Source organism: Sturnus vulgaris, chromosome 29 (assembly GCF_052056855.1).
Source record: "Sturnus vulgaris isolate bStuVul1 chromosome 29, bStuVul1.hap1, whole genome shotgun sequence".
NCBI classification, from domain to species: domain Eukaryota; kingdom Metazoa; phylum Chordata; class Aves; order Passeriformes; family Sturnidae; genus Sturnus; species Sturnus vulgaris.
Window position 1 is genome coordinate 204,585 of NC_142271.1, and position 25,648 is coordinate 230,232.

The following is a 25,648-nucleotide window of genomic DNA, read 5'->3' on the forward strand; positions in this document are numbered from 1 at the left end:
AAGCGGTGGGTGAGCTTTATTGCTTATGCAGTGGCCGCAGTCATACAAATCGTGATCAAGGTGTCATGACAGGAAGGATGGGGGGAGGGAGAGCGGGCATCACATGACCCCAAAACCCACTGCCCTCCTTGAGTCGGTGCTTTCCCTACTCTCTCTGAGGCGGATTTGGTTTCCATGCTCTGAGAGTTCTGGGGGTCCCCCCGCAGTGCTATGGGCACGTACAAGTTGCCCTGAGCTCCTGGCCCCAGCCTGGCTCCCCATGTCCCACCATTTCCATGCCCCCTCTCTCCCTGGCTGCTCCCTTCTCTGACCCTTCCATTCCTCCCCGACTCTGCAGCCACTGCTGTGCCTGAATCCCAAAACTCTGCTGGCCACCCAGACACCTTGTGGTGATCTGATGATGGTCTGGGTGTCCCCTGCTCCCCTCCAAGAGAGGGGGTACTCCTGCTCACCCCAGGCTGGACCCTGGATAGAGGGTGCCAAACCCCTTCATTGTGCTCTGACGGGGAATTTCCAAAAGGATCAGCTCTGCAGACCCCTGCTCTATTCGTGGCATCTCCGGCGGGGCACGGTGCTGGTAGAAGAGTGAGCTCAAAGGCTTCACAACCATCAAAAAATAAATACAACATCCTCCATCATGTCCTGCTGGGCCTGGCCTGTCCTCCGTGTCCCAGAGAGATCCCTGCTCCTTTGTGTCGGTCACTGCAGGTTCCAAAGGGCTTGTCATGGAAACAGTCACGAGAAAGGTGAGTGTCTGGGGGTCTGCCATGGGCCGCAGGGGAAAAATCCTCCCGCTCCCTACTGCAGCAGCTTCGGCAACTGCACCTGGAGAGAAGGACACCTCATTAGTGGGAGAGCAATGGCAGGGGGTGCAGGAATATTCCTGACATGGTGCAGGGACATCCACATCCAGGATAGGGTTAGATGGGATACTGAGGAGAAATTACTCCCTGTGAAGGTGGGGAGGTCCTGGCACAGGTTGCCCAGAGAAGCTGTGGCTGCCTCATCCCTGGAAGTGTTCAAGGCCAGGTTGAATGGGGCTTGGAGCAACCTGGGCTAGTGGAAGGTGTCCCTGTCCATGACAAGACAGAGATAATCTCTAAGGTCTCTTCCAACCTAAAGCATTCAATGACCTCTTCCTCTTGGCCAGGCTGGCTGTCCCCCCACTCCTGCCCATGGACAGCACAGCAGGGACACAAACCACCTGTGTGCAAGATGTTTCACAGCTTCATGCTGGGACCAGCATTAGGCCCTTTTGTTCCAGCACAGTTATTACTGCATGGTGTACATACACAACAATCTGCTGCCCAAGGGTGAATATATGGTCCTCCTGTATTAGGAGGACAGTTGTTGCCACAGCTTTCAAGAACCCAGACCACCCTTGGCTAACACTGTCTAGCTGTTTTGAGAAGTAGGCCTCTGGTCTCCACTGGTCCCTAAGGTGCTGTGTCAGTACCCCCAGAGCAATATTCAGTTGCTCATATGTGAAGAGTTCAAAAGGCTTAGTCAAGTTTGGCAGCCCAAGAGCTGGGGCTGACATCAAGGAATCTAGGAAGGATTCAGTGGGCCACCTTCCACCCCAGGGGCATGGGCTCAGCCACAAGAAGAAGATATCAAGAGCCCAGTGAGTTGTAAGTTACAGATGGTTTCTTCCTTGTGTCCCAAGCCCCGGATCCTGGTGGATCTGCCCAACACAGGAGCTCTGCCAAGGCATGAATCTGCACCTGTCATGCTCTCTGCCAAGGGATGGATTCCTTTTGGATGTGCTGCCAAGGGACGGACCTGCTAACTCCATCTGCTCTGCAGGAATGGTATTAAAGGATGGACCTTCCTTCCCCATGTGCTTGGCAAAGGGATGGATCTGCCCCTCTGCAGGGGTTTGGGAACATGGACATCCCACTCCAGAGAAGGACACTGTCAGAATGACAATGGCTATGACCTCAGCCCCCAGCCCCACCCTGTGTATGGGCCCTGCACTTGCCTTCTTGAGCTGTTTGAGGTTGCTGGAGCGAATAGCTGCCAGAAGCTGGTCCCGAGAGTTCTTCTCCTGGACTGGCAGCGCCCGGTCTCCCAACTTCCTCTGTGTGGCTGGCGAGAGCGAGTTCTTCAGGTTCTCGTTGATCATCAGTGGTGGGGCGAGCGGAGGAGGAGGTGGGGGTGGCACGGTGGGTGCCCCCCCTTTCTTGGGAGAGCTTTTGGGAGAAGCCTTGGGGGATGGCTGCGGGGATGCCTTGGGGGACCCCTTCGGCAGCGCTCCAGGCTTGGGCACCTCCAGGAGGTCTTTCTTCTCCCCTCGTTCCTGTGCCAGTTTCTGCTCCTGGAGGCGTTTCTGCCTCTGCCTGTCCATGTTTCGGCTCAGTAGGTTGGTGACAGTCATGCGTGGCCCAGCCAGCTCGAAGTGATAGCCCAGCTTCAGGAGCGTGGTATTCTCCTTCAAGAGCTTGGCAATTTCCATCTCTGTTTTTCCCCCACAGATGTGCCGTTGGTTGTGGAAACGTAGCTCTGTCAGCGTGTTGTTCTGCAACAGTGCCCTGAAAATGGCCAGGATACCCTTGCCTGTGATGTGGTTGGAGTCCAAGTTGATGCTTGTCAGCACCTTGTTGGACTTGAGCATTATGGCAATGGCGAAGGCCACATGGTCATCAGCGCGGGTGTTGGCCAGGGCAAACACCTTGACCACAGTGTTGAACTCCAGGGCCTCGGTGAAGCGCACCAGGGTCTCATTGTTGATGCAGTCGGAGTTGTTCACGTTGACCTCGGTCACCTCAGCGTCGTTGTTCTTCACCTTCTCGATGAGCTCGTCAAAGATGCTGGAGGCTTCATCGTCCTTGGCTTGATCTGCGGAGCTGCTGGAGGAAGGCTTGGAAGGGCTGCTCCCAGCTCCTGCCTTGGCCTCCTGTTTCTCCTCCGCCTTTTGTGTCTTTTCTGCTTCTGCCTGGGATTTATCCTTCTCATCTGCCTTGGATTTATTCACAACTGAAGCCTTTTCATCTTCTTTTTTATAATTTTCTTTCTTACCTTCCCCTCTTATGTCTTTTTCTGCCTGTTTCTTTGATTCTGAACTCTTCTCCTCCTTTATGTCCTTTCCTGTGTCCTTTGATGCTGAATCCTTTTCTTGCTTTTTTTCCTTCTCTGTCTCCTCTTTTGCTGCTGAGACCTTCTCTTCTTCCTTTTTATCCTTCCCTACATCCTTCTTTTTAAAAGATGAGCTGTTTTCTTCCTCCTTTTTATCCTTCCCTGCATCCTTCTTCAACTCTGAGCTCTTCTCTTCCTCCTTTTTGTCCTTCCCTTTGTCCTTCAACACTGAACCTTTCTCTTCCTCCTTCCTGTCCTTCCCCATCAGCTTTTTCTCCATGGCCTTGACTTTATCATTCATAGCTTTGTTCTCTTTGCTCTTGGTTTCAGTCTCAGCTTTACCTTTCGGTTCTGTTTTCTGAACCTTTTCTTCCTTTTTAGAGTCTTTCCCCACTTTAGTATCTCGTTTCTGGGCCAGGTCTTTAGAAGGAGATTCCTTTCCTTTTTCTTCTTGATTTTTGTCTCCCTTATTCTTGCTCAACCTGCTTTCCTAGTGAGAGAAAAACACCTGGGAATTACAGAAACAGGTGCCTCTGACCTACAGACTTGCCACCCCACTCTCACTGTCCCTGATCATTGTCACATGGGAACATCCTGCAGCCTCTGGCTGGCCTTTGGGAGAGGAATGTTTGGCCCAGTCGAAGTCCCAGCTCCAGGGAAGGGTTCAGCATGTGAGTGCTTTGAATGTAGGCAGAGCCTGCAGGACTCAGGTATGATGAGGTCCTGCTGCAGCTCTTCAAGGCAGCTCTGCTCTCCTTCTGCCTCCAGCCCCCTCCAAAAGAGCTCTGGAAGTCTACAGGATACCCTCTCTAACAGGCCATAAACTAACAAGCAGTAGAAGGCACACCTTCTCTCATGCCCCTTATAAGTTATCATCTAATAATTTTTCTAACTAGGGATGGAGGTAGGGCAGGTCTCCCTGTGAATCTCAGGTGCTTTCCCATATTTTCTAAATAGCTTCCAGCTGGATGCTTGGTGGCTTTTCACAGCCTGTAGCCCAACACTTTCCACACTGTCCTGGATGTGTATGCAAGCAGGGGAGCACCCACCCACAGCAGTGTCCCCAGTGACACTGCTGACCCAGCAGTCACTCCATTCCTGGGCTCTGCAAAACCATTCTCATTTCAACAGCAGTTTGCACTTTTGAGCAGAAAACTGAGGAAATTGGAACATGGCATTTATTGCTTTCTATTGCATGAGGTTCTCCCAGCATTCTCCCAGCACATCTGCTACCAGTGTCCAAAGACATCATAAAGGGAAGGGCTTAAATTGGAGAGTCTGGGGTAAGGTCAGAATTAAGTTTTGGTCATTTTTACAAGCACCTGATCCTTGCCCTTGGTACAGCCTGTCCTGGGCACTGCTGCTGGCCACAGCCAGCTGCAGCAGCTTGGGGACAAAGCCAATGCCTTATTGCAGCCTTTATCCAAGGCTGAGGGGCTGGGAGGGGGTCTCCATCAGCATTGGTACAACCTTTGATATGGTTCCCATCCTTCTCTCTAAACTGCCAGTGGGCAGAGTTAGGTGGGATACTGGGAAAAAATTCCTCCCTGTGAGGGTGGAATTGCGACCCTGGCCCAGGTTGCCCAGAGCAGCTGTGGCTGCCCCATCCCTGGAAGTGTCCAAGGCCAGGTTGGGCAGGGCTTGGAGCAACCTGGGATAGTGGAAGGTGTCTCTGCCCATGGCAGGGGGTGGAACTGGATGGTTCCTTCCAACCCAAACCAGTCTGGGACTCCATAACATGAAACACATCCATTCCCAAGGGAGAGGAGCCAATGCTTCAGGTGGCTGAAGGCAGATGAACTTGACACTGGGACCAAGTTGGCTGCACACTGGAGAATCCTACCATAAATTTCACATCAAGGTTTGGCAATTTAAATTAAATTTATTTAAATTTGGCAATTCCCTCCTCCACAGCTAGGGAACACACAGGTCGTCACCACTGACCTGGCTCATCATTTTTGCCGGGGGGATTTTAGGACTCCAGGGAAAGGAGAAAGGAAGAAGCCTCTGGGAGATGCAGCTGTGATGCCTTTACAATCTCCCTGGACCCTCTCACAATTAGGACAGCTCTGTGGCTTCACCCAGTGCCTGGAACCCCCAAATTTGAATCCTGACACCCCAGTCTGCACTCAAGCTGGTCTCCTTCTCTTCATCCCAGGACTCCATGGTGTCCACGCTGGGGCAGCATGAGGCTGAGCTTTCCCCATGCACAGTACTGCCAGCCCTCTGGAACAGATTTTTGTGGAAAGAACTGGCTGTGCATGGGCAGCCCTGGGGACTGTTTGTACCTGGTGTATAAACAGATACCACTGGGGACAAGAGAGCTGTTTATTTAGTTAAGAGATTTCTTGGCTCCCTGGTGCAAGGCTGAACAGGGACAGGAAGGCTCATGCCAGAGCCCTACAGAGCCTGGCCTGGTGTTCACACAGCCCCCACTGCTGCCACCCCAGGGACAGGGATGGGGCTCCCAGAGGTGTCCTGAGTACTTCAGGGAGCAGGTGATGCCATCTCCTCTGGCACTGAGCTGGAAGTCCTTCTCTCCAAGATGTGGCCTGTTCCCAGCACCAGGGTAGTGCACAGATGCTCAGTGACATCCTGAAGCACCTCAGTGCAGGAAGAACCCCGGCAGGAGGACTATGGGATGAGGACACTGGTGCTCCCCAGCTGGTACCCAACAGGGTACCAAGGTGTTTGGGAGTGCCCAGGTTGCAGGTTCCTGTAAGAAGGGACATTTATCCTCCTCAGAGCTCTGCAACCCTTTGGAGACCACAGGCTGAGTACCCCTCGAGTCAGAGCCAGCAGCCTCATCTCCACACCAACTGCTCCAAAAATCTTTCTTCTTCCCAGCCCAAGCTCACCCAGCCTAACACTGAGGAGCTCTGAGTCTCCCCTGAGCATCCTAGGCACACCCAAGACCAAGCAGAGCAAAGGCTTTGGCCAGGGATGAGCAGATCTTGGAGAAAGGGAGAAAAACCCTGGTGAGAATGACCAGCAACTTCTCCCCTGCTTGGAGAAGGTGATGGTTTGCTCCAAGCAAATGAAACCAGAGGAAAATGAAATCCATGGCAAATCCCTGCTTGGGAAAGCTGCTGCAGCACATGCTGAGAATGTCCTGTTGTCTGGTTAAAGCTTCCATCCACGGATGTGTGGCCATGTGTCCACATTCTGCGGTGTGGGGCAGGTTTAGGGGAGAAGAGACCTGGAGCCAGAGAATGGGATGTGGGAAAAGAGGTGGGGGAAAAAGAATCAGGAGAAAGAGAGCTGGAGAAGTCAGGGGAAAGAAGCTGAGGGGAAAAAGAGCCACCTGTGACCCCAGGCATAGGAACAGGGGAATTCAACAGATATGCAGTTACCATCATGGGTGTTTCTGCCACTGTGGGTAGCGCTTGTGGGATCATTTGCATCCAGCAAATTTGGGATGCATCAGAAGGATTTCATCTAAGAGCTGCAGGTTACTGGAAGAAGTGCTGGATGGTCACAGGGGGTGAGAGGGGTTCAAGCTGCTTCATCTCCTGCGGAGCTGCCTTGGGAGAGCCCTTGGCAAGCACCTAGCTTCAGTGACAGCAGAGGGGGAGGAATCAGGAGGAAAAAGTTCAGGGAAGAAACCAGATCTGTGTTTCTAAAACCAAGGGTCACTGTGGCCCATCTCCATCCCTTGCTGGAGCCTGGGGATATCTCTAAAGCAGGTCTGCTCCAGGCCCTACCTGAGGTTGCATGTGTGCCCAGGAGAAAACATGTCCTTGTCCCCTCCTGCCTTTCCACCATCCCAGGGCTCTTGGTGTGTCCCACTGGCCCAGCCCATGCTGCAGGTGCCAGCCTCAGATGTCACCAGCCCACCACTGGTGATAATGCTAAAGACCTTATATCCAGGCTGGAAGTGCAGGTGGAAGTGGCGCTTGGTGCCAGAGCTGTGTGGCAGGAGTGGAGGAGACAGAAAAGCACGTTTCCCCTGCTCTGGAACCCCTTGCTGCCCCCATGGCCACCAGCACAGCTTCTCCTGCAGCCCAGCACCAGCTGTTCCCTCTTCATGGCCATCCCAAGTCCTGCCTGCTCACTCCTCTCTGCCCATTGGCATATTTACCTTGGGTACCTGAAAACCAGTGCTGCTGCAGCCCCTCTGTGCCATTCCCTCTGCTACAAGCACATTTATTAGGGGAATATTTTTACACAGCATGTCAGGCCTTTAAAAATAAGCCTAATGAAAACAGTCTGGTAGTCGGTTGATTAATCACCAGTGTTTTGATGAACTGAGATGCCTTCCCGTTTCCTCTAAATAGACTAAAATGAGCATTGCCATGGCTTGTTAGCATTTGTAACCCTCAAACCCACTCAGATGTTGCCTTAAAAGGCAAAGGAGACTGGGAACTTCTTGCCTGGAATCCAAGCACTCACTCCAGCGCTGAGCAAGGGGCTGGGGATATAGCTGGGGATGGGGAGAGTAAATCTGGAGGTGGAGTGAGGGTCTCACTTGCTGCCCTGAAAGCCCCACAGCTCATTTTGGGGTAGAAAATGCCTGGTTTAATGGTAGTTATTGATCTGGCTGTTTGTTCAGCAGGCGGAATGTGGCCACAGTCACCCTGCTGTGCCCAGAGCAGATTTCCAAGGGAAAGGGGAATGGAGAGGAGAGGAGAGGAGAGGAGAGGAGAGGAGAGGAGAGGAGAGGAGAGGAGAGGAGAGGAGAGGAGAGGAGAGGAGAGGAGAGGAGAGGAGAGGAGAGGAGAGGAGAGGAGAGGAGAGGAGAGGAGAGGAGAGGAGAGGAGAGGAGAGGAGAGGAGAGGAGAGGAGAGGAGAGGAGAGGAGAGGAGAGGAGAGGAGAGGAGAGGAGAGGAGAGGAGAGGAGAGGAGAGGAGAGGAGAGGAGGTGTTATCCAGGGATTCATAGATCCTGTACCCAAGATGACAGAAGGGGCAATTGGTGGCCCAGCAGCTGCTGTTACATCAGTTCCTGGCAGAAGGGAATTATGGAAATACATTTGCAGAAGTTTACTCTTTGGAAGGGGACAGCTTTCCCCAGCCTGCAGTTATTTTCAGAGATATGTCCTGGGAAGAGTTCCTCATGGCCCCACCACGGCAGGATGTGCTTGGCTCAGCGAAAGAACAAGCCTCCCGTACTGTCTCCAGGGAGTTGAACCCACTGGGGTTCAAGGAGGGCTTAGCTGAAAGGGGGAAGCAAGAAGACCCCCAAAATCAGAAGGGCATGGAGCTTCTGGAGTGAGTCCAGAGAGGCCACAGAGATGCTCTGAGGGCTGAAGCCCTTCTGATGTGGAGACAGACTGTGAGAGCTGAGGGTGTCCAGCCTGGAGAAGACAAGAAGACCTTAGGTCCCTTCCAGAGCCTAAAGGGGCTCCAGGAGAGCTGGAGAGGCACTTGGGACAAGGGTCTGGAGAAACATACAAGGGGCAATGGCTTCCCACTGCTGGAGGGCAGGGTTAGGTGGGATATTGGGAAGAAATTCCTCCCTGTGAGGGTGGTGAGGCCCTGGCCCAGGTTGCCCAGAGCAGCTGTGGCTGCCCCATCCCTGGCACTGTCCAAGGCCAGGTTGGATGGGGCTTGGAGCAACCTGGGACAGTGGAAGGTGTCCCCCCCATGGCAGGGCTGGAATGGGATGATCTTTTAGGTCCCTTCCCACCTAGACCACACCATGATTCAAGAGTCCAAGAGGCTCCTCTGTGCAGGTGACTGCTGAGTCATGCTGGTCCCCACAAGGAAAGGGGCTTGTCAGCAAAAGATCTCAGACCAAACCTGCACTTGCAGCTCCAGGAACAGTGAACTCAACTCAGCTTGCAACCATGCCACTGGGTCAGTCTCTAATGTCACCTGCAGCTCTAGGGGCCTCTGGAAGCTGTGTGAGACATCATCCCGTGAGATGAGAACCTCAGTAGCATGACAGGGGACACCTGAGCCAGGATTGGGCCCATCCCTATCACTGCTGGGAAGTCCAGGGCCAGCTCCAAGGTGGCTAATGGTAGTTTCTGCAAGTGCATCAGAGCCCACCACGACCCTTCACTGGGGAACCACTGCCTCCCTCCTCTCCAGCAGCTCCCCTGGCAGGGCCATGCTGGCTGTCTGGCACATGGATTTGGCCATCAACAACGACTGTCCTCCCAGAACCGTGCTCCTTGCAAAGCAACCACAACCCCTCCAGAGCTGCAGAGCTGGGAATAATGCCCAGGCCAAGGGGTTGTTCCTCTCTCCCAGCGTCTGCTGGGATAATAAATTCCTCCTGTAGCCTATGGGACGTTTTCCAGTTAATCTCTTGGCATGGCATGGCTTAGACAACACCAGCACAACTCCATTGGTCCCACACAAATCCTGAGTGACTTTTGGAGGTGGAAAAATGGGGAAGCCCAGCGATGAGGGGAGACCTTTGAGACACAGACAGGCAATTCACCAAAATCTCTTGGTCAGCTGCAAGGGTCCCAGACAAGACTGGTGAGGGAACGAAACTGGGTTGAGTTACTTGAAGGAGCAGGTTTAGGGATCATTATGGATCCATGACTAACAAGCCAATCTGCTTTCACTGCATAGGGGTTTCAGTCTGTCCTACCCCTTTATACCCCTTTATAATGCTGCTTCCAAGCCCTATACAGTCTCCTGAGCCACCACAAGACTCTGGGATTGAATCTACAGCTCTAACTTTGGGCATCACCCTCTGGAGGAACCTGCCTACCTGCCAGACTCTGAGGACCCCCATGTTCCCTCTGTCCCACCGAAATCCCAAATCCCAGCCAGAGGCACCAGCATCCCTCCACCCCTTAGTGTCACCCTGGGGCTGAGGAGGCTGAGCACGAGCCCTGTGAGAGCTCCGTGGGGACAGGGATGTCCTCCAAGGCTGTCCCAGTGCACAGAGAAGCCGGGGGCAAAGGTGGGGGGTTGCAGGTTCTTGGATGTTCCTGGTATTTGGGTACCTGCTCCTGGAAAGGGTTGCTAGAGTCAAGGCAAACCACAACAAGCTGCCCAAACTCTTTTCCTCCATTCCTCAGCCAGTTTTGAGAAACCTGGGGACAACTCAGAGCCAAGGACATTCCCAGAAAGAATGCTGTGGCCTTGGTTGAGTCCTGGGAGCTGCTGAACCTGGATTATCAGAGACCTGCAGAGGAAGCAGGGCTGCAAGGCTTCTGCTGACCCTGGGACACCCTGAACAACCCTCCTGCTCTTCAGCTGAGAGCAAATATCATGGAAAGCTTTGTGGAAGACCCTGCTCACATGCCTGGGGCTCCTAGAGAGGATCAGGCAGTAAAGAGTTACTCTTGGCACGTTTGGAGTCTTTGGCACAAAGGAAGGCTGAAAGGACCTCAGCTTCCAGCACTAGGACACACATGGCCCCTGGCCATGCTCTGTGTGCTCAAGCCCAGAGAGATGTAAGCAACTCCCTGCCCAGTCCCGCCTCACATATTATCCTATCATTCTAACAAGGAATTCAGCTTTTTCCTTTCCCTTCTGCCCAGACCTCTCTGACCCAAAGAGCACTGTGTCTCAGGCCAACATTTTTAAAAAGTCCCCTTTCTGAGATGCAGGGCTGTTCTCCAGAGACTGGGCAGCTTCTGGCTCTGATTTTGCCTCCTTTTTTTTTGTGAATTAAGGCTGATAAATGTTTTAACTTGGTTTCCTTTAACAGAAGAGCTCCAGCCCTTCCATGGGGACACACAGCCATTTCCCAGAAACCTGTAAAGCCACTGGATACTCTGCAAATGCAAACTTTTTCTCCTTAACAAAATCAGGTTTTAGAAGACCAGGTTTTTCTCTTCGATTTGCTGTACTCCCAGACTTTCTCCTGGCGCTGGTGTGGCTGAACTGGATATTCCCAAGATGAGACCTTCTCTCTGGTTGTCTCCTCTTCATAAGGGATTGAAAAGGGCAGGGAATGCCAGTGATTAACACTATGAACACCTCTGAGCTGGATTTCTGCCCAGTGCACTTTGTGAGAAGCCCACAAAAAGCATTCATTGGATTTTCAGGAACAGGAGAATTGCAATTCAGCCCTAGCAAGTCTTAATCCTATCTCCATCCTCTGTGTCATAAGGGCTGGATGCTCAAGGAGCAGGACACTGCTCCCAGCCTACTTGCAACACATGGACAGATCTCCAGGTCCCTTGCTAGTGCAGGTACCCAATGGATCCCATCCAGCAGCCCATGGGACCATCACAGACACTCCCTGGCAGTGGGCACCTGGTGCTGGAAGATGATTCCAGGTCCTTGAATCAGGTGAGATGAGCCAAGCTCCAGGTGCCTACCTGGAAAATCAGACCAGTTTTGCTGATCATTGGTTTGCTTGTCACTCCCTTAAATATTTTGTGGGAAATAGGACCATCAGCTCCTCAGGCTCTGGCACCACATAGGAGCTGCATCCCAGGACAGAGCACTTAGTGGGCATAGAGCCGAGCATGCCAGGGGTCACCATCTCTGGTTCTTGGGAACTGGGGAATTCTCTGTAAGGAAGCAAATAGCAATCACTTTCCTTGGCAGAGGCTGCCATGGCTGTGCAGGTGCTCATTCCCATGCCAGGCATATCCAGTGCATGCCATGGTGTCCCTATCAGGAGGAGGGACCCTTTAGAGCCCTCAGCATCATGCAGCATAAAAAATCCTGATCCCAATACTGTATGTAAGCCCTTGGGCTTACACATGGTCAAGGGGCTATACAGGACACCTCTATGACATGGGCCAGCACCTCTCCAGTTGTGTTTGAGGAAATCACAGAATAATGGAATCACTATGGTTAGAAAAGCCCTCTAAGATCATCAAGTCCAACCATTCCCCCAGCACTGCCATGTTCACCACTAACCCATGTCCATAAGGGCCACATACACACAGTTCTTAAATCCCTCCAGGGATGGTGACTCCACCCCTGCCCTGGACAGCCTATGCCAGTGCTTTACAATCCTTTACATGCAGGAAATTTTCCTCAATATCCAACCTGAACCTCTCCTGAAACAACTGGAGACCATTTCCTCTTGTCCTGTCCCTTGTTCCCTGGGAGCAGTGCAGAGCAGACCCGACCCCCCCCACTCCCCGGCTGTCCCCTCCTGTCAGGGAGTTGTGCAGAGCCAGAAATTCCCCCGAGCCTCCTTTTCTCCAGGCAGAGTCTCCCCAGCTACTTCAGCCACTCCTGGGGCTCCAGAATCTTCCTCAGCTCTGTTCCCTTCTCTGGACATGCTCCAGCTCCTCAATGACTTTCTTGTCCTGAGCAGCCCAAAATTGTTCCCAGGATTGAAGGTGTGATGCCAGCAGTGCCAGCACAGGAGATGGGCATTGCCCTGGTCCTGCTGCCACACCATGGCTGGGACAGGTTCTTGATGTTTCCATAGCTCCGATTCCTTTCTGTTTTCATCCCTGTTTGCCTCACATTCTGGGCAGAGGAAAGGACAGAGCAGGACTCTTGACCGTCCATGGCGTGTCTGTCCCCTCCCATCCTGCCAGCCACACTTTGACTTCAAAACATGAGCCCTGACACTGAGATCCTCTTGCTCCATCCTGCCACGATTCCCACACAGCCAAGGGTGGGATGGAGCAATATGACCGCTTAATCCCAGCGTCCTGCTGGGAGCTGAGTCACTGAGATGGTTTTAGCACATAAGTGATGTCACAGTGCTGCGAAAGAGAGGGACACATAATGGACCCAGCTCTTCTCCTCCTCCATGTCTATTTATCAGCTCAACATAAACACATATTAAACCTCCTGGACAGCTCAGCCCATATAAGCTAAACACTCCAAACAATTCCATGGATTTATCTGCATCCCAGTTGTACTTTATGTAAATATAGAACACAGACTTTTACTCTTTTTTTCCCCAATTGACTAGAAATCCATGGGTTTTTTTTCCCTGCTTGTGCCCTTACATGGACTGTGGATCTCCCAGAGTTGTGTGTGCCTTTGGTGTGAGCTCTGCATCACTGGGATCACTTTTATGCTGCAACTTGCCCTAGTAACAAAAGGAAAAACAAGGAAAGCACAGCTTCTGCCCCCAAGGGCATCACAAAAACACTGATCCAGCTGTGAAGATCTTTCTCACACCATTTTTCTAGGAAGGCAGCTCAGAGATGCCTGTGTTCTCGCTTCACATTTTTCAGCTGTTCTCCACACTGCAGATCCTTCTTGGAGCTGTCATGGGATTGTTCTTGCTTCTGTGTTCACCTTGGAGGGTTGTTTTATCATCTGCTGCAGGTAGCAGCTCCTGCTTCTGCTGCTCATCCCTCTTGTTACAGGGTTGGGACTTTTTCAGAAACTTATAACGGAACACCAGAGCACAGACCACAGTTTTAATTTCCGAGCAATGAAAGGGATCTCCTGGACTTCACAGAATTACAGAATCAATTTGGTTGGACAAGACCTCTGAGATGATCTAGTCCAATCTGTGACTGGTGCTCCCACCTTGTGACCCAGCCCAGAACACACAGTGCCATGTCCAGGCATTCCTTGGACATCTCCAGGAAAGGGGACTCCACCATTGCCCTGGGCAGCCCTGTCCAATATATGACTACCCTTTCCATGGAGAAATTCCTCTGGATGTCCAACCTGAACCTCCCCTGGTGCAGACTGAGGTTGTTTTCTCTTGTCCTGTCCCATCCCTTGCTCCCTGGGAGCAGAGCCCAACGCCCACCTGGCTGCTCCCTCCTATCAGGGAGTTGAAGAGTGACTTATGCAGCTGGAGGGACCATCTGTGGCCTCCTTTAAGGACCAAATAGGAATGGCTCAATACTTTTGTTTTTTTTCCAAATGTGTGACTAGTTTGGATATCTCTGGCTATCATCCATGGAGGAACGCAAAGCCCAGGAAGCTGCCAGCTCTATTTCCTTCTGTGTACTGGTGGAAGTACCCACAGCTTTGCCCACTGCCATTCCATGGGCCAGAAGCCACTGGAGAAGCCTCTGTATGGATATTCCAGTGTCATCCACCTCTTTCACCTCTTTTGGAGGCCAGAGGCTGTTCAGAACAATATATTATAGTCTATTCTCTCCTGTGAGAGTGATGAGGCCCTGGCGCAGGTTGCCCAGAGAAGCTGTGGCTGTTCCGTCCCTGGAAGTGTCCAAAAGCAGACTGGACGGGGCATGGAGCATCCTAGAATAGTGGAAGGTGTCCCTGCCCATGGCAGGGCTGGGTGGAATGGGATGGGCTTCAATGTCCCTTCCCACCCAAACCAGTATGGGATTCTGGGATTCTTTGGACCTGATGATCTTAGTGGTCTTTTCCAATCATAAAGATTCTCTGATGAGGGAAAAGATACCAGGTCAGGGTCCAGCTAAAAGAAAGGCAAGAGCTGGGAATTAGTGAAGACTCTTGGATGGGAGGAGAAACAGTCTTGGCAGTCAACAGAACTGGCTGATAAACACAAGAGCAGAGTTTCAGTACACATGTTAGGGACAAACTGGGAAGATGCTCAAGGAATGATACAATCCCTGCTATATCCTTGTTTGCAAATTCTCTCGAGTCTGAACCAGCGAGTTGAATAAGGAGCTTGTTTTTCCTCCAGATATTTTCATGAAAAGATGACAGGCTTTGAGCATTAATAAGAAATTTAATGCCTGTGGTGTTGAAGAAGGGCTCACTGCTGAGGATCTCCACTTGCCATGGAGGGAAATCAAGTGACTGGATTAAAAATCACCCAGCAGCAAGCTCCAAGCATGAGAGAGTTAGAAAGGAAGGCAGGACTTTTTACAAGATTTTCCCAAGGTCTTGTAAAAAGAAATCTTTCTCCATAGCAATTAGACCTGCTGTCCTCTGGTATAGGCATCCTTCAGATATGCAGAATTTGGATTAAATAAACTCTCTGAACTCACTGCCTTTCCCTCTGCATCCAAACCAGGCCATGAGGACCCTGTCCAGCCTCCATGAGGAGAGCTTGGGGACATGGAGATATTCTCAGGAGCCTGCAGGTATAAGAATGCATGGACCTGGAACAGGAGGAGGTCTTGCCTGCAGAGGAGTGCACTTAGGGAGTGGGATATGCAAGAGGAAGTGAAACGGTGCTGGAAGATAACTTAACCACCTCAGCTTCTCCTCTGGGAAGGGGGTTCAGCCTTCATGAGACAAAAATACACTGTGCACATCTGGCCCTGGCTGTGCAAAACAGCCCTGGCACCCAGCATCCCCTGTTCAGAGTCTTCCCTCAGGAAGCTGGGCCCTGAGCTTCCATGGAAAGAGAGACCCATGACATGAGTATCTTCATAAAAAATTGGGTTCCCAGCCCTGGAATGACTCCCCTCCATAAGCAGGATAATGCTCCCTCATGCAACTTCCATGCACTTCCCAGCCATTAGTGCTTGAAGCTGCATCAAATCAAATCAAAACAAGCCCTTGGGAGGCAGGACTGGGAACTCTGATGGGATTGGGACATCCAGGTGTCCTCCCCTTAAAGGTGAGCTTCAAAGAGCGTCTGGACAACTCTCTGAGGCACATGGCAGGTGGGATTTTGGGGTTGTCCTGTGCAGGGCTAGGAGCTGGACTCAGTGATCTTTGTATGTTCCTTCCAACTCAGGATATTCCATGATTGTGTGAGCAACCAGGGAAGATGGTGATGCTGGAGAAGGGAAAGCACATCAGGTGCTTTCTGCCTCTGCCATCAGGTGCTTGGTGTTTTGGGAGCCACCAGGGTGCTGTGGTGACATCAGGTGAGAATCAGGTGAGAAGGAAAGTGGTGAGAAGGAAAGCCAAGAACAGCTGCAGGTGGATTTTGTGGAATGCTCTGGAAAGTAAAACCTCCTGTTGTGGACTTGGCAACTGTTAAGGATGACTTGTCCACCAAAGCACCAGTCCATGGCACGTGTGGTTCACATGGAGATCCTTCCCATGGGATAGCTCTTCTCATCTAGGTCCCATTTGGCAGAGGTTCCCTGAGAGTGTTTAGGGCTCACCAAATGCCAGTGGGAAAGATCATGGAATTATAGAATGGTTATGCTTGGAAGGGACCTTAAAGATCATTCCCTTAAAGAGCATAATGGAAGAGACTCCATGGATGGGGTGTTCTCAGGGAAGTTATAACTGTTCTCTCTGCACAGACACGTGATTTTTATAAATGTCACCAGCAAGAGAGGAACTGGACCAGCTCCCAGAGACCCCATCTCCTCATACAGCTCATCTCTCAGAGAAACCCGTCTCACAGGGACAGCTGAACAGAGTTCCTGTGCCCTGCCACACTCAACTTTTCCTCTTCTGGACAGAAATCCCAGGCATGATACAAGGATTTCAAGTGACAGCAAGTCAGTTGTGTCCCAGGTAACTCATGGAATCCTAGACTGGTTTGGGTGGAAAGGGACCTTAAAGATCATCCTGTTCCACCCCCGCCATGAGCAGAGACACCTTCCACTATCCCAGGTTGCTCCAAGCCCTGCCCAACCTGGCCTTGGACACTTCCAGGGATGGGGCAGCCACAGCTACTCTGGGCACCCTGTGCCAGAGCCTCACCTCCCTCACAGGGAAGAATGTCTTCCCAATATCCCATCTAACTCTGCCCTCTGGCAGTTTAATACCACAGCACCAACCTCACAGCATGTTTCTAACCAGAATTTTTCTCATTTCATCTTTGCCTGTGACAGTAAAGAGCCTTAAGCTGATAGAAATAATCTCTTTGTTTATCAACTCGTGAATATTCATTTAATTCCAGCTCCTGTGACATACAGACCTTGTTGAGTACATTCAGAGAGAGGCACTGGCCCAAGCCTCACCCTTGAGCTGGGTTATACTTCCACTCATTAGCAAGACAAAGTTAAGATTAATTTATTACTGCATCACCAAGATGGGAATTTGGCTGCCCAGTGTGGAAAGGTTGGGGCAAAGCTCACGTCTATTTTGGGCTGTTTATAATCTGCTTCCTAGTTACCCAAGTTTGCCCTTTTCATCACTAAGAAGATGTGTTATTATGTAGTTAACAATATTTCTAAATATACCCACTTCTCCCAATATTTAGGTGGAAATGGAGGTGCCTAGAGCCAGTGCAAGAGCGGGGCAATGACTGCAAGAACAGCAAGATGGGCAGAAACTCAAACTTTCCCTTCAAAATACCTTATTTTGCTCTTTGGAGGAATTCCTGCACATCCCAGCTAACACACAATGTCCCACAACGGAGATTCCCATCAAGAGGCATGGAAGAACAGCAGGGAGGACATAAGGAGGACAATGAACTTTTGAAGCAAGTCCAGAGGAAGCCACAGAGATGCTCTGAGGGCTGGAGCCCCTCTGATCTGGTGACAGTCGAGGAGAGCTAGGGGTGTCTGTGACCTCCTCTGGATTTGCTTCAGAATACTGGGAACTGTTGATGGAGAGGGGCTGGGATGGACATGTATGGGGTGATGCCTGCACACCCTGGGAGAATGCCAACCCCGTGGGAGTGCAGCCACCATGGGTGTGCTGGCTGGCACAGCATGAAATCTGCTGACACATAAGAGGGATTTGTCATTGGAGACCTCGGAACTCTGAGCAGCTGGGGGAGAGCTTGGCACATGCCTGGGGTGCTCTGGATGGCTCCATGTTTTCATTCCATCCTGCAGCAAAACATAGCCCTGGGGCTTCCTCAGGCAGAGGGTACCATTGGCTTTCTGCACTGTTTTTTGTGACTGTTCCTGTGGTCTGATCATCCCACCCCACCCCACCCCACCCCATCCCATCCCATCCCATCCCATCCCATCCCATCCCATCCCATCCCATCCCATCCCATCCCATCCCATCCCATCCCATCCCATCCCATCCCATCCCATCCCATCCCATCCTATCCTCAGGCCCCACTCCACCAGCATAATCTGATGTGCCAGCACCACAAGCTGGCATTTTCTAGGTGCTAATCCCAGATCCTAATAATGGCAGGGAGGAAGTGATGTAGGATATACTTTTTCTTGGCCTCCAGGGTTTGAAATAGAAGAAGAAGGTCAGTTCTGCCCTATCAAGTTACTGCAATGCAATCAAACTGGGCCATCCCCAGGCCATCCCTTTCACATCCCAAGTCCTCTCCCACTGCACACACACTCTCAGGCATTTCCAAACAACATTATGTTTAACCAGGCAATTTCCCAAGTCTCTTTTAAACAAAACTCATGTATTTCCTCCCTTCCTCCTGGTCATAGACACTTGACCAATTCCCAGTCAACCCCCACGTTCCAACAGTTAATACTGAAACAGCAACACAAGTTGCTGTCAAACCCAAATGTCCCCCCATCTGAAAAAGCAGATTTTTCAGTGTCACCTCTTGGGATCACCTGCAAAACAGTGACCCACTGGGATGACTGGTCCCACATAACAGCATTTCCCTCTCTAGGCAGGTTTGTCTTGCAGCACCTGTACTTCCCCACCACAGGGAATTTTTCCACTGGTGAGGAAAACAAGACAGTGCCCTTGTGGTGAGGGGATGGCACTCACTGTCCCCCAGCCCATGCCAAGCACTACATATAGAAGGTGAAAGCTGTTCCTTATCCTCAGAGCCAGAGGGAGCTCCCAGGCTGCCCAGGACAGGGATGGGGAGGAACAATTTAACCCCTTATTCAGCTCTCCAAAATCAACCTTCAGTTATTTCTCCTACACGTGCAACTTTCATTCCCACTCCTCCCAATATTTAGAAGGGAATAAGGTTGCCTAGGCCACAGTCAGAAGAGACGCTCCTGTATAAATTCCATAAATATCCAGAAAGAGAAATTTCCAAGTGCTCTGGGGTATTTACAGATCAATCACACAGCTGGAAGACCCAGGGTACAGCTGGGTGACCTGGAATAGATCTGGAATCGGAGCCAGAGCAGAGGGGTAGCCACATAATACTTGGCTCTGCTTGTGCTGCCAACACTCCCCAGCCCTGCGCTGGCACAGCAGATGTAAATCCCACCTGAGACATGAAACCAGCCCATGACCGCATGGATCAGCTGCTAAAGAGTCACTGTTTTGCACTTTCTGGCTCAGCCTGCCATGAAAAACTAGGGGAACCAGATACTTCCCAGGCTTCCACGGACAAAGCACATACCAAATATTCTTAGTACTGAGGTTAATAAATGTTACAGAAAAATAGGAATGACTCACACTAAGTCACAACACAAAAAGAAGAGAAGAACTGACATGAATCCCTCCAGCTTCAGCTCTTAAAGGATCTGCCAGGTGCAGAGAGGGAGATAAATGTACCCAAATCAAAGTAAAAGAAGGAATTTTAAGTGAACGATAAATGCAAAACAAACAGCATGGGGCAAAACCTACTTCTCAACGTGATTTCCACAAAGCAGCAAATATTTTTATTCCACAAGAACCAGAGACTATTTGATCTTTTGCAGAAGAAGAACCGAAAGAAACAAAAGTCCAGAGATCTCAAAAAAAAAAAAAAAAAAAAAAAAAAAAAAAAAAAAAAAAAAAAGCAAAAAACGCAGCCTGTGGGATCGCTGTCACTACACCGGCCCCTCCAGCAGCCTCCTGGGAATCGCAGCTCCGCTCCCAGCCCTGCCAAGGGATGTTGGAGCAGGAGGAGGGAGAAAATCCCTGGCACTAGCACAGCTTTTGGCTTTGCTAATAACACCTGGATTTTATGGGACACCCTGTTCCCTCCTGGAGTGCCTGCACCAGCTCCCTGCTCTCTCCGGGACAGCTATTCAGGAAGCGCACGCCTTTCTCGGGTTTTGTGTTTTCCATCTCGCCCCTCATTCAGCCCGGGGTGGAGGGGGGTTTGAGGTGTGTTCCCACCTTTCCCGCAGCAGATGTGACTTACATCTATCGAGTGCTCCCGCTGCAGGAGCCTCCTGGTGTCCTTGTCGTGGTGGTTGAGTGCCGTGTCACAGTTCCGTGGGGCAGGTGAGGAATTTTCTGATTGGTTTGTCTGACTGCGCTCCACAGAGATGCTCCCGTCCGCATCCACCACATCCAGCTCCTTTTCCAGCTCCTCCATCTCCTCTGGAGATAAAGTAGACAATAAATTGTCTATATCTGGATCTTCACTAACTTGTCGCCGGTATTTGGCCACTTTGGACATCTTGGCTCGCTGGCGAGACACGGTGGCGGCTGTGTGGTACCCAAAGCAGGAGAAAAAAAAGAAGCCGAAGCTCTAAAGCTGCTTCCCGAGCGGCAGCAGGTGCTGAAGTGTTAAATCTCAGCAGTTCTGCAGCCCGGGATACGGTGGTTATCCAGAGGGGACACCCCTCGGTCCAAGTGTTGGCCAATAACAGGATCCAGTGGCGGTTCGGGCGCTGGGAAGCCAATGGAGCCCGGCGGGAGGCGGGGAATGGTGCTATCAGAGGAGCCTGAAACCCGAGGACATTCCAGGGAACCATGCAGAGCTACATGACCAAATTTAGTCCGAAGCATTTCGCCTTTTAAAGGCAATGGGCCAACCTAGTGAGAAAACAGGGAAAAATGCACCAGCCGGCAGGCCGGGGATGGGGGTGGAGGAGGCAGCCCCAGCCTGTTCTGTGGGGTCTGGGGGGCTACTAAAGTGGGCAGCGTGGCTACGAAGGGATGGGGGGAGCCTCTGCTGTGACAGTGACAATTCTTGGTTAAAATGGGCATAGAAGCACCCACTCCAGAAGAAGTTTTCCTCTTTATCCCGCTGTAGAGTGGGATCGGTGCCGTTAGCCGCTCAGCCCCTGGGGAAAGAGCTGGAGGTGGTGGTGTTGAGGCAGACTGGTTCCATCGGAGGCAGCAGGTACCGAGTGCTCCCGGCTCTGCACGACCCCCCGGGCACTGTCAGAGCTCCAACCGACCCTCAGACCTGAGCAGCTGTTCCTGCAGCTGCTCTTCCTCACACACTCCCACTTCCCCTTGCCAAGCCCCAAAGACATCCCTCCTTCTGCACGGATGGAATTCCTGAGTCTACCCTGCTCCTGGTCCAGGCAGTGCCCTAAGCTTGGGCTTTGGCTGGCAGCACCAACTTTCCATTTCCCTAATTTATATAGAAACTTTACTGGCACATGGGAGTTCTCCCACAGGGACAGAAGACAGGCTTTTCTCACAAAGTTTCCAGGCAGCTTTACCCCATGTCCAGCATTTTGTACACTTTTGTTATCCTGCCAGCTTCATCCTGGTTTTCTTCATCCTTTATCGTCCTCCTAATATTTACTGCCTGCTCCCAGGCCTCTCTCTGCTTATCCAAGCAAGGAGTCCTTTGGTGTTTTTCCACAAAACAAGCTCCCCTAGGATTTTCCTCAGCCTAATCCACCTCCTCCTCTTCCGGGCCCTGCACACAGGCCATCAGGTGCCCCAGGTGAGTCTCCTAGCGCCATGTGTAACAAACTAGACACTCCCCATCCTGACAGGAAATGTACATTCTTGGTTGCATTCCAGAATTTCCTTTATCTCCAGCACTGCATTGCCCAGGTCCTGCTCATATCCTTCTTATGATTCATCAGCAGGGCTGAGATTTTTTCCAGATTGTAGAAGAAACTGTTGGGTTTAGTTTCCAAGTGCACAAACTTAAACATTACCCTGGTGGATTCCATCCCTATCATTTCTGCTTCCCTGATCCTGCAACCCTGCTCTTGGTGCTCACTTGCACTGGGAGGGACACAGCCATTTTCTTCCCCACCTGGCCTCAGACACAGAATCATGAAATGGCTTGGACCTTAAAGCTCACCATGTTCCATCCCCTACCCTGGACAGGGACACCTTCTACTAGCCCAGGCTGCTCCAAACCCCATCCATGGCCTTGGACACTTCCAGGGATGGGGCAGACACAGCTTCTCTGGGCACTCTGTGCTGGGGCCTTACCACCCTCACAGAGAACAGCTTCCTCTCAGTATCCCATCTAACCCTGCCCTCTGGCAGTGGGAAGCCATTTCCCCTTGTCCTGTCACTCCAGCTCCTGATGAAAAGTTTCTTTCCATCTTCCCTGGCTCTCCTTCCCTGACACTGCCACAGCTGTGACAGTGCTGAAGGCAACAGAAACCACAGTGAATTTAGTCTTCGGTATCCATTTGGTGCCGTCTTTACCCAAAGAAGCCAAATCAGTGTCTTGTTTGTTCCACCTTAATACAGCCCTGGATCTAAGGTACTGTCTGGTCACTTTTCAGGATACAAGGCTAGAAATGTTTTAACACTGTGTGTTTTGGAAGAGAAATTTGAGCTGCAGAGTCTAGGGGTGAAAGAAATTAACTGACAGGAGGGTGGACCTACGTAGGTGTTAGGCTCTTCTCCCAGGGAACAAGAAACAGGACAAAAGGAAATAGCCTCAAGTTACACCAGCAGAGGTTTAAGTTGAATATTGGGAAAATTTCTTCCCTGAAAGGATTGCTCAGTCCTGACATAGCTGTCCAGGACAGTGGTGGAGTCTCCATCCCTGGAGGAATTTACTGGGTTAGTGGTAGTTCCAGGGCAATAGTTGGACTTGATGATCTTAGAAGGCTTTTCCAACCTATACAAGTCCATTGTCCTATTCTATAAATGTCCAGCCTTCCAGTATTTCTATGATATTGTTGTGCTCAGTCATCAAGTGCTTATAAGAGGTGAGCAACAAACTGGAAACTCATTTCCCAACTGGAAAGTGCACAACAAAAAGATAGTGAGAAATCACATCTTTGTGTCTACCTCTTCTTGGAACAATCCAAGCATTCCCATGTGTGCCACCCCAGGGACAGGACATGTAGACAGCCCCAGGGACAATCTGCAATGCTAAGCCAAAGAAAGCAAGCTTCTACTTAAAAGGGAAATCTGAAATTTTCACTGTCTGCCTTTCCTTCGTAGTAAATTGTTGAAAACTTTCCCATGTTGTCAGTTGGTTTTCAACAGAATATTATCACTATCAACACCTTGATAAAATCTCTATTTTGTCATTCCTGAAGCTTGATTCTTGTGATGAAAAGTCCCACACATCAAATTCCCTAAGAAGCTGTGAATGTGGCCTGGGAGACTCCAAGTCTCTCCTGAAGTATCACCCATCCTTTCCTGATCCAGGAGTCCACAACTGCTGCACACTCCTCCCCTGTACTGCAGAGCCAGGCAGAGGTAGAACAGAGCATAATTTTGTAGGGAAACATTCCCACATTAGCAGAAAATCTGGGAGAGAAGCAGAGGACACCCCAAACTTGTTACGGTTTAGAGAGGATGGTCTCACTGTGATTTATCTTGGCCATCACATAGCCCTTTTTAACTGGGATATTAGCACAGTTCTGCCAAACAGTATTTCACAGGGCTCTTGGGGCTGTAAAAACAAAACAGCAGAAAGAAATTTTGTGTTTTCACCCCAGAATAAGAGGAGCTCTGGATATGTCTGCACTGACTGGTCTTTCATGGGCTACCAACAGCTGGGACTGGGGATGTGTTTGGGGACACTTGGGCCATGCTCTGGAGCTGGTTCCAGCCACCACAGTGTGGAATAGTGAAGTAAAGAATTCCAGAACTTAAGAACTGTTGGGGTTGGAAGGGACCTCTGGAGATCATCCAGTCTGACCCCCTTGCCCGGGCAGGATCACCTGGTGACACAGGAACACTTCCAGGTGGGTTTGGAGTATCTCCAGAGAAGGAGACTTTACACCCTCCCTGGGCAGCTGTTCCAGTGCTCTGCCCTCCTCCATGCAAGGAAGTTCTTCCTCACGTTGAGGTGGAACTTCTTGGGGTTTAGTTTATGGCCATTGCTTCTCATCCTGTCACTGGGTACCACTGAAAAGAGCCTGGCACTATCCTCTGACACCCTTTGGAGATATTTGTCTGGGTTGATGGGATCACCTCTCAGTGTTCTCTGGACTAACCCAGCTCCTGCAGTCTCTCCTCATCAGAGAGATGGTCCAGGCCCTGTGTGGTTCAGAGCAGTGGGATGAAGTGTGGCTGGGAACATAGGAGCTCTTGGCAGCTCAGAATCCATCAGTCCTGGATTTATCAGGATCCCATCTCCATAGCAAACAACACCTCGAGGGCACTAATGAGTATTTCCAAATCACTGGCTTTGAAGCACCACAATGAGCCATTAGAGAGGAGGGACAGAGACAGAGGCAGATTAAGCAGCTTTTCCAGGCATATTTACAAACTCTGGCAGAGCTGAGAAAGCTTTCTGTGCCCCCATCTCTCATTGCCAGCTGAGACCATCCATCTGCCTTTATTCTTTCCTATTAGCTGATAAAGGACAGCAGAACTTTGGATGGATTCCTCTAGCCTGTTTTCTTTCACTTTCACTTTCCTTCAGAGCGTGCAGGAGGAGAGGTTAAAAAACATGATCTTTTTATCATTTTTCTAAGCTGATTGCTGAAGAGTGACATTTCCCTGCCTGGCCACAACAGGCAGTGGGTGTCTTGAGGCCATGAGAGAAATTGCTTCTCTCCCAAACCCAATGCATCATTATCCAAAACCTCCTCTCCAGACACATGCTCACACAACAGCAAGCACAAAGAAGACCATATATTTTGGGAAATAAACCAAATCCTGGTTGTGGGGAAACTCAGAAATCCCAGAAAGCCCGTAGATATCTTCCTTGAGCCTGCCCGAGGGTGCCACCTTGGGTGATGCTGAAGCTCCTGCACCTCATGGACTAACCATGCTCTCCCATAACTTGTGAAATGTGGGACCAGAATGACCATTCGGCCTGATTTAATTAACCTACCACTCATTAGGGGAAAGGATAAGGGCTACAGCAAAGAATTGCCACCTCGAGAAGGGTTGGATCAGTCTCAAAATAATGGAATTGTTGAGTTTGGTAAAAGCCTTCTAAGTTCCCGCAGCACTGCCAAGGCCACCACTAACCCATGTCCCCAAGTGCCACATCCATACGTTTTTTAAAACTCTCCAGGGATGGTGATTACTGCCCTGGGCAGCTGTGCCAGGGCCTGAGCAACCTTTCGAGGAAGAAATTTACCCCAGTATCCAAAGTGAACCTCACCTGGCCCAGCTTAAGGCTGTTTCCTCTTGTCCTGTCCTTTGTTCCGTGGCAGCAGAGCCCGACTCCTGACACCTCCCTCCCTCCCTCCCCCCTCCGCCCCAGCTACAACCTCCTTTCAGGGAGTTTTGGAGAGTGAGTAGGTCCTCATGAGCCTCCTTTTCTCGAGGCTGAGCCACACAGCTCCCTCAGCTGCTCCTGCTGCTGCAGCCCTTCATCAGCTCCATTCCCTTCCCTGGATATGCTCCAGCCCCTCAATGTCCTTCCTGAACTGAGGGGCCCAGAACTGACCCCAGGATTGGAGGTGCTGCCTCACCACTGCCCTGCACAGAGCAATGAAGTCACAGCAGTGTTAGCGAACACAGGAGTGGGGAGAGCTGCTCCAGTGGCTGAGAGAAGCCAAGATTTCCTACTTTTCCCATCTCCCCTTCTTGGCCGAAGCAGAAGCCACAATACCAGGAATCTCCCAGGAATCTCCAAAATTGCATAACCTCCACTCCCTCACCTTAAATGAGGCATATCACACCTGTTCCTGAAACCCTAGGAGTCTTTTAAAGCATCAAAACCCAACACAGCAGGTGGAGCATTCTAGCTCCTTCATGGTGCTTCAGCTCATTATTTATTAAAACAATTAAGTCCTTGGAGACCAACTTGTTTTGCATTCAGTTTTTGCTATGGAATGATTTGCTGCCCTTATAGGAGAGCAGAGGGTGTACTGTTAAATTAGTAGAAAAGAATAAGCAATTTACAACTTAGAGTGGCTGCAAACCACTGGATGGGACAAGGCTCGGGACAGAAAAGGAGGCTGATGGGGGAACCTTCT

The 25,648-nt window shown here is 50.9% G+C and overlaps 1 protein-coding gene across 3 annotated transcripts in view; it reads right to left on the reverse strand.

Moving 5' to 3' along the window:
• Positions 1-25,648, reverse strand: part of LMOD1 (leiomodin 1) — a 27,323-nt gene continuing 1,675 nt past the window's right edge. For 2 of the 3 annotated variants that reach the window (XM_014891978.2, XM_088180569.1), the window contains exons 2-4: positions 19,741-20,360; positions 1,982-3,565; positions 1-825 (exon numbers count right to left, since the gene is read on the reverse strand). In XM_014891978.2, the coding sequence (XP_014747464.1) occupies positions 799-825; positions 1,982-3,565; positions 19,741-20,001 (1,872 nt within the window). In that variant the 5' untranslated portion in view covers positions 20,002-20,360 and the 3' untranslated portion in view covers positions 1-798. The remainder of the gene's footprint in view (positions 826-1,981; positions 3,566-19,740; positions 20,361-25,648) is intronic. The other variant, XM_088180570.1, reaches the window with a different exon arrangement.